The sequence below is a fragment of the Pinus tabuliformis genome, chromosome 7 (genome assembly GCF_031772625.1).
Source record: "Pinus tabuliformis cultivar Carrire ecotype Pingquan chromosome 7, CPIR1, whole genome shotgun sequence".
In the NCBI taxonomy this organism is placed as follows: domain Eukaryota; kingdom Viridiplantae; phylum Streptophyta; class Pinopsida; order Pinales; family Pinaceae; genus Pinus; species Pinus tabuliformis.
Genome location: NC_142293.1, coordinates 1,765,467,065 through 1,765,477,825, shown reverse-complemented (window position 1 = coordinate 1,765,477,825; position 10,761 = coordinate 1,765,467,065). Strand labels below are relative to the sequence as shown.

Genomic DNA, 10,761 nt, shown 5'->3' with positions numbered 1-10,761 from the left:
TTGTTCTTGAGGAAATATATCCAAGTCTTTCTTGTAAAGTCATCAATGAATGTTAAGAAATATAGGCTGCCAGCTAATGATGGAGCTTGCATTGGTCCACACAAATCTGAGTGGATAATCTCTAAGGGTGTCTTTGCCCTTATGCTTTTCCCTGATGGAAAACTTTCTCTGTGTTGTTTTCCCAAAATGCAGCCTTCACATAGGCTATCCGGTTTCTCTATCAATGGTAATCCCTTTACCATTCCTTTTCTGCTCAATAAGTTTAGACCTCCAAAATTTAGATGCCTGAATCTCAAGTGCCATAACCAGTTCTCATCCTTTGGCACGCTTTGGAAGGCCTCTTGGGTGACTGCTGCCATTTCCCCTTTGTTCTTCATGTCTGCCCTGATCCGGAGAGGGAACATCTTGTTCCTTGTCATCTTCACTTCAACAATGCATCTTTTGCTAGGTGGTATATCCATGATGGTGCATACATCATTTTTAAAGAAAACATTGTACCCCTTATGGACAAGCTGTCCAATACTCAAGAGATTACATCTCATTCCGGGGACATAGTATACATCTTCTATGGTTTTCCTTCCTCCTTGCTTTGAAAATATTTTTACTTCTCCTTTTCCCATGACAGACACTTTACTGTCAGTTCCTAATGTGACTTCTGATTTCACATTTTTATCTAGGGTAGAAAAGAAGGCTATATTTCCGGTCATATGGTTGCTGCAACCTGAGTCTAAAAACCATATGTCCTCACTATGTGTTTCAGCCATGTTACAAGCTAATAGGACATTTTCTTGACTGCTGTTTTCTCTTGTAACATTTGCATTTTGTCTACTGTTCTTATCATGTTGCTTCTTTCTACAATCACTAGCATAATGTCCATACTTTTTGCAATAATAGCATTGAACATTAGATTTATCATACCTTTGTCCTTGAGCCTGATACTGATCTCTTTGTTGGCTGCTGCCTTGACCTTGGTTCTGATTTGGATTGCTGCCTCTTCCTTGTGCATTTGATGGGTTGTTCCTTCCACCTCTGTTCTGGCTTCTGCCTCTTCCTCTTTTGTTTCCTCTGCCTTGACCTCTTCCTCTTCCAAAGGACATCTGGGTCTTGAAGGCTTGCTCAAGAGATGAGTTTTCATTCCTACTCAACCTCTGCTCATGTGTTATCAGTGATGCATGTAGCTCATCAACTGAATAGTTTGAGAGATCCTTTGTCTCTTCAATGGTGGTGACTATGGCATCGAACCTTGAGGGTAAGACCCTCAATATTTTCTCCACAATCCTTCTATCTTCAATGGTTTCTCCATGAGTTCTCATTTGTGTGATTACACCAATCACATGAGTGAAGAATGAGTCAATGTTATCTGACTCCTTCATGTTCAAGTTCTCAAAATCCTTTCTCAGCAATTGTAGTTTTGTTGTCTTCACTCTCTCCATGCCTTGATAGGCTGTCTTAAGGGTTTCCCATGATTCATTTGCTATCTTAGCTACTGCTAACCTTGGAAATATACTCTGGTCTACTGCTAGATACAACAACACACGGGCTTTTGAATCCTTCTTCCTATTGCTCTTCAGCTGATCTCTCTCTCCCTGAGTTAATGCATTGAACTCATTTTCATCTGCTGGTTCTTCAAACCCAGATTCAACTATTTCCCATAAGTCTTGGGAAGCAAGCAAGGCTTTCATAGTTATTGACCAGTAGTCATAGTTCTTCCCATTAAACTGTGGGAGCTGGGTATTAAACATACCCATACCAGTGCTTGTGCTAGCCATTCCTTGACTGTGTATTTTAAAAACTGACTGTCTCTTTAGTAACAAACAAGATAGTTATGAAGAATACCTGAATCCTTCGCTGTCTGAGTCTTCTAACTGCCTGAGAAGTTTTGCTGCAGCAACAACCTTCTCCCTTCAGCTTATTTAACTTCTTTAAAGAGCCTGGTCCTGCTCTGATACCACTGTTGGGTATTTTTGATGGGAAAATACCAAAAACCAAGATTCAAACACACAGAGGCAATGCTCTGTTTTACCTCCACAGGATCTTTTTGTGCACAGAGAAGCTTAAAAAAAATTCACTGAGGAACAGAGTATTTCACCACCATGAAAGATTTCTATTCATTAAAACAAAAAAAAAATTACTCTGTCTCCATATGAGAATTTACACTGCTGGAAAAATTCCCATTAACATTTACTGCTGTAAAACCTCCATTTACATTCACTGGTGTAAAACTCTTTTTACACGCTGCTGTAAATCAAAAACAAATTACATTTACATCCAAAACAAATGCGCTCATGGATATTACAACACCTTCAGCACACAAAACATTCTCATTTCACCACCGTTCCATTACAGAAGTCAAAACAAAACTTTACCAAGTATATCATGTGCACTGCTGTGCATACATCTCTGGTTCTCTCTCGCTGCTGTGAACACCAGTTGTTCTATTCCTCCCGTGTGCAACAACCACATAATAAAAGTCAACACACAAAACATATATACGAGCTCCCTTTTTTTTGTATTACGTTTTATAAAAAAACGACCATACCTATCTTTAAGTGCTCCATACCTTTTACATAAAAAAACTTACGTGCTATATAAAAAAAACATATATTGAAACGTGCCCATAACCATATTTAAAAGGGCCACCTAAATCTACGTATCAATATTAAATTCCATAACTCTTCTTCTACGGCAGTCAAAATCAAAAGTTTAATCCACGCAAGCCTTTTAATGCACCTCGTATGCAACTTTGGTGGATCAACGGTGGAGAGTGATGGAGTAAATCCGACGGTGGAGAAAGATATCGGAAGCCACTTTAATGCTGAGCTTTACCTCCCGATATGTCAGAGATGCTGATGTCAGGTGAGAGCCACGCGTCATCACCAAATCGCATCGGAGACAAAAATACGGAAACAACTTTTACACAAAAGCGGTGCGATATGCTCTGGGCGGTTTGCGGTTTCATTGTGGTGGTTTTGGAGTAGTACGTGCGCGTTGAAATTACATTTTCAACATACACAAGATCTCGAGCAACAGGTGCTGAGAGAGAAAGGGACTGGCAGAGGTCCATACTAGCCAAGCGACCTCGCGATGATTATGAATATGACATTACTCGTGATCAATCGTTGTCTGGTGCTTATATTAATCGTAGAGAAGATCTCAGGCTTGCTGAGAGAGGGGATGATAGATTAGGGGTTCGCTTATTAGATTATCATGTTCGTGCTCCTGCTACTCCTTTTCTTGATGATCATCGTTTTGTTTCATAGAGTGGGGCGCTTCCTTCGTCAAATCCATTAACTGTAGATGAGGGTTTGAATTTCAGGTCTGATAGCCGTAGACTCGACCCTGTAATTGGGAGGAGGGTGCCTGTGGGTGATGTTCAATATCTACCAGAAGATGCATCCAACACGCTGTTTGTGATGGGTGTTCCAAGTGATTGCACTAGTAGAGAAGCGGAGCACATATTTCGCCCATTCCGCGGTTTCAAATAAGTGAGGGTTGTTAAAAAGCCCAAGGAATCGAGAAAGTCTCATGGAGGTGGAGAGGGAGAAGCGGCGACTCCTGTCATTGTTTTGTGTTTTGTGGAATTTGATAACCCTAAGTGTGCCGCGATTGCCATGGAAGCTTTATAAGGGTATAAGTTCGATGAAAACGACATAGATTCGCCTTCGCTAAAGTTGCAATTTGAGAGAGAGAGGAGTAGGTCATCCTTTGCGCACGATCAAGATCGACGTCGCGATTATTATTGTCATCGTCGGTGATTTTGTGAGTGGGACGATCATTTTTGATGGTGGGCCGGTAGAACTCCAGCGCCTGGACTACGATACTTCGTTCCATTCCATTTTATTTTCAGGAACCATAGTTAATGTTCAAGGGTTATTTTTAATTGCGAACCATTTCTAGTTGTTAGGCCCGTCCATTGTCTATTTTTAGATGGGAGATAGTTAAGACGTTGCTCGTAATAGATTTTCTCGGAATTTACAACAATCACATCTTAAAGTGCCATGTTACAGTAACTTAAGTGTTTCCATTATAACGCCTTTATTACCATAATTTTTCTAACTAGCATTTGCACCACATGCTGTTAAGGAAACTCTTTAAGTAGGTAGCTCATATGGAAGAAGAACATAAATGAGAAAAAATTTGATATGTTAGGTGATTTAACTATAGCCAAATTTAAATGAAAAAATAAATCTAAATGTTAAATGTAATACAATCAAACAATTTACTCAAACCACAGGCATGCACAACTTTAGGATAAGTTTATCTTTATATTTCAGGTTAAAGATACAGTGCTAAAGTTAAATCAGGCAGTTTTGTTTTATTCTTTGTCTTTCTGAATTCAATTTTTATCAGTCAGATAGAGTGCAGATCCATATATCTAAGCATATATATATATATATATATATATATATGAACCCTATGTGTCACTTATAAAAGAGAGTGACAGTATCACTTCCCTTCCATGCTCAGCTAGGGGGATGGAGTGTGTCTCTCAACGCAATATAATAAGAGGTATAGAACATGATGTATAGTGTAAAAATTTCTTTCCACATAAAACATGCATTTCTGCATTTTAAGTGTCAACTTGTTGAAAAAAAATATAAATTCAAATGTAAAACTCTTGATACTTAAAAAAATGTCAATTACCCTCATGTGAGGATGATACCATGTCAAAAAATATGATATAAGAATCCAAATGTAACATGCATCTATATAAATCACACAATAAACTCAATTACAAGTCTAAATGTAAGATGCACCTATAACATAAAAGTCTGAATGTATGATGCACTTGTCTAAATGACATAGGAAACTCAATCACAAAATGCTCCATATGAGAACCAAATCAAATAAACATTAAAATGAAGCCCAACACATGCCAGACATGAAAAAGATTTTCTTGAACTACCAAATGGCCTTGCAATCCTAATTGAGATTAGGAGGCATTGAAGATAATATACATGACAAGTCACAACGCTAGTCCTTAAATTTAGTTCTTTAAGGTACACAACTAATGATAACACTTCTTTCCTTATTGTGAATTTGAGGGCATCATACTTCTTGCATTCAAACTAGTAAACATTTTCAGGATGCCAGTTGAGTAGGGAACTATGCATCACCTAAATCTAAACTAGTTAAAACATGTATATGTCACTTTTGATGTCCCATAAATATAATTCTGTGTTTCTGGCACTCTCAATGTGAAAGTGGCCAGACCACATTCCTCTTCATAGTTGAATTCTATCTAGGTAGAATCCACATAGATGGATTGTGGCCTCACAGAATAATATGCTCCAAAATCCCTGTAACATCGAACCTTCAAATACATTGTTGAGGTGTTTGGATCAAACTCATATGCACTAATAGCTCCTCTGAAGCTGAAAATTTTGATCAGTCGAATGGGAGCAAAATAGATGCCGTTGGCTAACCCTTGCATCAGATGAAACAATTTAACGACTCTAGAATAAGTGGTTCAAGATTCAATCCATGCTTGATATGAATAAATTCCATTTGAATGGAAGCAAAAATATAGAAGGCAACATTAACAGAACAACCATACTTGGATGCAAATATAACCTTGAATAGAATCACAAAAAATTGTCATAGTACTTATACTAAAGTTGCTTCACACTTTCCTCTTAGTGCACATTATTGACAGTAAAATATCACTGGTAGAATATGTCAAATTAGAATTTCTATCACTGGTAGAATGTCAAATTAGAATACCTGAAGCAAGGGTAAAGTACTCTACAAAATGCACAATCTCATTGTACAAATCACAAATGAATGACACAATAAACATTCAAACTTTACAAACTAGCAGAGGGACTACTCTTGAGACATGATGTTTATGCAATAAACATAGGATTGAACACTTCATTTCCATAATGAAGTGTGCACTGAATAGAAAACAATATAAAGCAATCTTGTTAAGGAATCATTGACAACTTAAAAGCTCAATATTCTCACAATTGATAGACAAAGGGGACCTTATATTTTGAGACCTAATTAGAAAATTAGAGAAACAGGAAGAAAAAAACCAACATTACCACTTGAAAAGAAAAGAGAAACTGGAAGAAAGATCTAGCATTGCCACTTTGAGAAAAGACTAGAAAAATGGGAAGCAAATCCAACATTTGAGCACCCCAACGACTAAGGCAAAAAGATGGTATTCACCCATTGGATGAAGACTTTGTAGCAATAACAATTAATAAATATATAATAATCAGCTATTGTTCGTAGACTTGAACCTCAAAAAATAAACTTGGAAGTACTGATAGTAGATATATTATAAGGGGCATTACAGGAAACATATCCCAATCAGGCTGCATAAATTCTCCCAAGAAAATGTTGTTAAAGGCCATAGAAGCAATATGAATCGTATGTGATGTAGGATCCCTTGGCTAGAAATCATCAAAGGCTCTTATAACAGCAGTCTGTTTGGAACTGCATAAACAATATAAACAATTCAATACAAATTTGTTACTATTAATGGTCAAGGTATCCTAGTTCCTAACTAAAACAACTCTAGCTTCAACAAAAGGACAGTCAAATTGGTCGGATTGTTTGTTTACTATAAGCAAGCATACACAATTCTGTATCACTGACCTGTAAAGACCATTAGTGCTATGGCTCATACAAGAAATTATTCCATTATCAGGGAAATTTTGAGCAATAGAAGCCTCCATTGCTTGATGATAATGGCTGGCCAATTTAACACAACCACCATGACCTACACCTAATGTTTCAATAACATTATAGACATCAACTTTGACACCATCAATGCTAGCACTTGCTAGATACGAGTGGAGGTCGTCGTAAAATTCAAACTCATTTTCGGGATGGACTAAGCCCAATCCATTTAATTTTATACATTCTAATGCCTCATCTGGTTGGTGATGGAGAATCCCATGAGGTTCAACAAGGAACGACAATTTTGAATTATAATGCTCCATTCCAGTAGCATGAGGCTTCACTCCTCCCTAGTAACTAGCGATGGCATGCCGAACATAAATGTACGTGGAATCATACAAATTTAATATAAATTCATAACAAAGTAGTGTGCCAAATTAACTATGGAGGTAATTAGTCTGCATACACAAATGATAGTTTGAATATATCGCCTAGTCACTAAACAAAGAATGTAACTTATGAATTCATGAGGCAAGTGCTAGAATGTAGGGTTTGGAGCATACAGATAAATAAAGAGTATAAATGAGTAATTCCTAATGATTAGCTAAAGTAGCTTACTTTAAATTGTGAGTCTTCTTGTAGCTTTTATAACAATGTGTCTAAGGACCAAAGAAGGATCCTCTTGTCTCTGAGCAGTCTTTCCATCTTTTTGAAACTTATAATTATCTTTTATATGTGTCAGCGATTTGTAAAACTGAATTATGAACCCATAGAATGGTTAGAGTTCCACTGGAAAATTGAGAATCAAAAGGAAATTATCTTTAGATTATAAGAACTTTGAGAATCAAAAGGAAATTATCTTCAAATTTTGAAAGAGAGATAGAATTATTGTCTTCAAATATCATATTTGTATAGAAAAAATATGGTCAAACCTACTTTGCTGTATTGCCATCTGGAGAAGGCTTTGCATTAGGGTCCATTTCAACAAATTTCTAGCCATCATCAAGAATCAGAAACTTTGGAGGGGTGCCCCCTTTCTCTAGACTATTAAAGAAATACAAAAAAATCATAATCATTTGGAACTGGAGCCTTAGGATAAGGTCACCATGTAACTACATCTTGACAAGAGTTAATATATGATTATAGAACATAAAAGGGGGGCTGGAAAAATAATAAACCTTTCTGAAACTTTTTTTACACCCTCGATAGTGACATCTGTGTAAAATGTGTCCCCCAAACCAATTGAGTATATAAGGTAACTGCAAGAGAAATATCCAAATCATAAGACTACAGAGAACTAGTGAGAACTTATAATGACTTAGTAAAACAATACATGAATATGTGTCATTCTCAATTCAAATTCAAGGCGAGCTAAACTTTTTAGCACACAGAACATATTCAAACACTAATGGAGAGAACCATACTTCAATTCCATGAGAAATTACCGTCTTTCTTTCACCATGGGCAATGGTTTTAGAATGCCTCTCAAAACCCTGCGTTATCAATCATTGATTCTAATCATATAACATTGATACTGAAATCTGAGAAGTTCCAAAAGAGAGGAAATTAAATACAAAAGTTGAAACATAGAAAGGTTTCTCACTTTACTGCACTAGTAATCACTTCATGCGGATCCGTTCCAGCACCAACAAAAACTGAATAAACTCCTTCAGATTTCTCAACAACGGGATCTCCTGGAATGCCAAATACAATGTAAATTCAAGAGAAAATCAAAATGCCTATTTTACTCCTGGGTATTGATAAATTGAGTCATATTAAGAATTTTATACCATTCATAATCTCTGCAATTCTTACCGCTTTCCAAACAGATTTCAAGCATCCTTGAAAACCAAATGAAAAGTGACCTACATCACTAAAACATTCATGGACACAAACCATCAATCAAAACTTGTAATAACAATTATAAAAAAAATGTTTGGAGAAACTCAATCAAAATCATTATCCTTGATAAAATCAATAAACAAAGGTAAGAGTCATTTGTCAGAAGATTGTAGGATATTATAAGGAGGTTGTGCCCATTAATCAGGAGTTATCTAGTAGGGTTTGTCAATGGGTTCATGTGTGGAAAATATTTCCAGTAGGTTTTTTGATTGGGCATTCCCTTAACTAAATGATAAATAGAGGGAATTTACCTAAGCCATTGTCTTAATGGAAACCAATTGTGTAGTGGTAGAACCAGGTAAGCAATGAGAAGAGTCCAAACCGGTTTAAATGGGAATGTTGCTTAAACCCTCAGAGAGAAACCTATTGGCGGATCTTAGAGGTAAGGCAACCCCATGAAAGTATTAAAACCCCAACAGTTTCAAAAATCAAATTGATGGTAATTCCAATACCCTTGTCCAATAAACAATTACCATTGCTACAACTAAAAAATTGGTAGATATCTATTGGTTGATTATTGAATCTAGGGCCTTGTCATTTAGGCTCATGCTAATTTAGAACCCTAGCGAGTTGAGAGGAAGTTGAATGACAAGGTCTTGAATATTTGAGTATGTTTATATGTGAACTTTATCCAAGGGTTGAATTATAAGGATCTAGGGTTTGTAACCTAGGACTGAATTCTCCTATAAATTAATCAAAACCCTAACCCACACATGATAATGTGAATGAGGCTATCTTACAAGATTGCAGGATGAATCTGACAAAGTGGATGCATGTATTCCATGAACTAAGAAGGGATTGATTATTTTCAAAAGGTAAGCATTCTCTATCTTTCCTCTCTGATTGACGATTTTGATTAGTTTCTTGTCTATGTTCTCTTTGTCTCTTTCATGTCAATGGGATTGCAAGGCCTATGTAGGTTTTGGTAGAAAAAGGATGACATGGAAGAATGTTTAATAGCGAGAGGACTTTCTAGTCTTATCGAAGACCTATGATGGAAACACTGGCAATTTCAAGACTTATAAAAGATCTTTTTGGTTTTGATTCTTGTTAATAATACTTATATACCTACAATGGATTCATATCATAGAGTTAAAGAGACAGAGATACAAGGACTTATCTCTAATATACAATTGTTCAAATCCCCCCATGGGTGTAAATCTACAAAAAAATAAAATATATCAAAATGATTGCAGGAAATAACCGTCATCGGTAGCAGAAGGATAATAGACCCAAGACATTAAAAACATCAGTTGACTGACATCCACATCTATTAGAACATTCAAACGTCTACTCACCAATATTGCTGTCAATGGGAAGTAGTCAAATTGGTTTGTAAATATCTTCTAGATGTTTGCATTTCCATATGTGGACAATCATGAACAAAGTTAACATAATGAAATCTTTGGCAACACAAACAATTTGGAAGAAAAATTCTTAACTCCTCTTGGGACTCCAAGCACTATAATAACTAACAAATAAATGATAATTGACTATAAAATAACTCACAACAAAGGAGGATCATAATTGAAATGAAAGAGGTAGGGTACACACCTCACAAGGAATGACTACTCAAGAGGAGAAATTAGTCCACTTGCTTTCTATCCATGTAACATTTATGGATGACAAATTTCTAGAATAAGAATACTTACAATGCATATAAAATTTGTTAAAGGTAGATAAAGAATAATAAAAATAATTAAATAAATTAAGAAACATTTTTATGTCTAAATAGAGATTAGAAAAGATTGAGGGGCATGAATACCTGAATGAGCTTCTCTTGGTTTCAAGAATAATTTATTGGAGTAGTCTAATATTCAAGCAAAAATTCCTCAATTTGATGGAGAAACAATGAAGTCAACATTGACCTGGTTGTTTATCTCTTGGAATGAAGGAGGTTTTCTCCAAGACTATCAAAATCCTAAATTATTCTCTACTGAAAAGTTCCAACCACGTGAAGGTGGAAGCTATTATGGCCCCTCCCTCCCCTCACATCACTCTGCATTCCCCAGTACCCAATCTATCCACTATAAAAAAAATTAATAGAAACACATTGAGATTCATGCATACACACTAGCATAACAAATTTTTTATAAAGAAACATATTTGTTGACATTCAACCTCCAGAAACGATTAAGAAAGTATATTTCATATGTTTTTAACATAAGTACAAAAAAGTATGCAATAAATCATACAAAAATATTTATACATCAATATGTATTTTTATAG

General features: G+C 35.9%; 1 protein-coding gene and 1 pseudogene across 1 annotated transcript; one reads left to right on the top strand and one right to left on the bottom strand.

The window, feature by feature from the left end:
- Positions 1-2,834: 2,834 nt before the first annotated feature.
- Positions 2,835-3,485, top strand: LOC149255418 (nuclear speckle RNA-binding protein A-like). Its single transcript, XM_089455037.1, has 3 exons — positions 2,835-2,856; positions 3,031-3,209; positions 3,261-3,485. The coding sequence occupies exons 1-3, from the start codon at positions 2,835-2,837 to the stop codon at positions 3,483-3,485; spliced, it is 426 nt and encodes a 141-aa protein (XP_089311163.1).
- A 2,621-nt stretch (positions 3,486-6,106) lies between these two features.
- Positions 6,107-8,470, bottom strand: LOC149255417 (putative galactinol--sucrose galactosyltransferase 1; annotated as a pseudogene).
- Between the last annotated feature and the right edge of the window lie 2,291 nt (positions 8,471-10,761).

Coding starts and splice junctions, on each gene's coding strand:
- LOC149255418 (XM_089455037.1), top strand. CDS start 2,835: ATGTCAGAGATGCTGATGTCAG. Junction 2,857..3,030: donor GTCAGAGATGCTGATGTCAG/GTGAGAGCCACG, acceptor CTCGAGCAACAG/GTGCTGAGAGAGAAAGGGAC. Junction 3,210..3,260: donor TTCGCTTATTAGATTATCAT/GTTCGTGCTCCT, acceptor TTTGTTTCATAG/AGTGGGGCGCTTCCTTCGTC.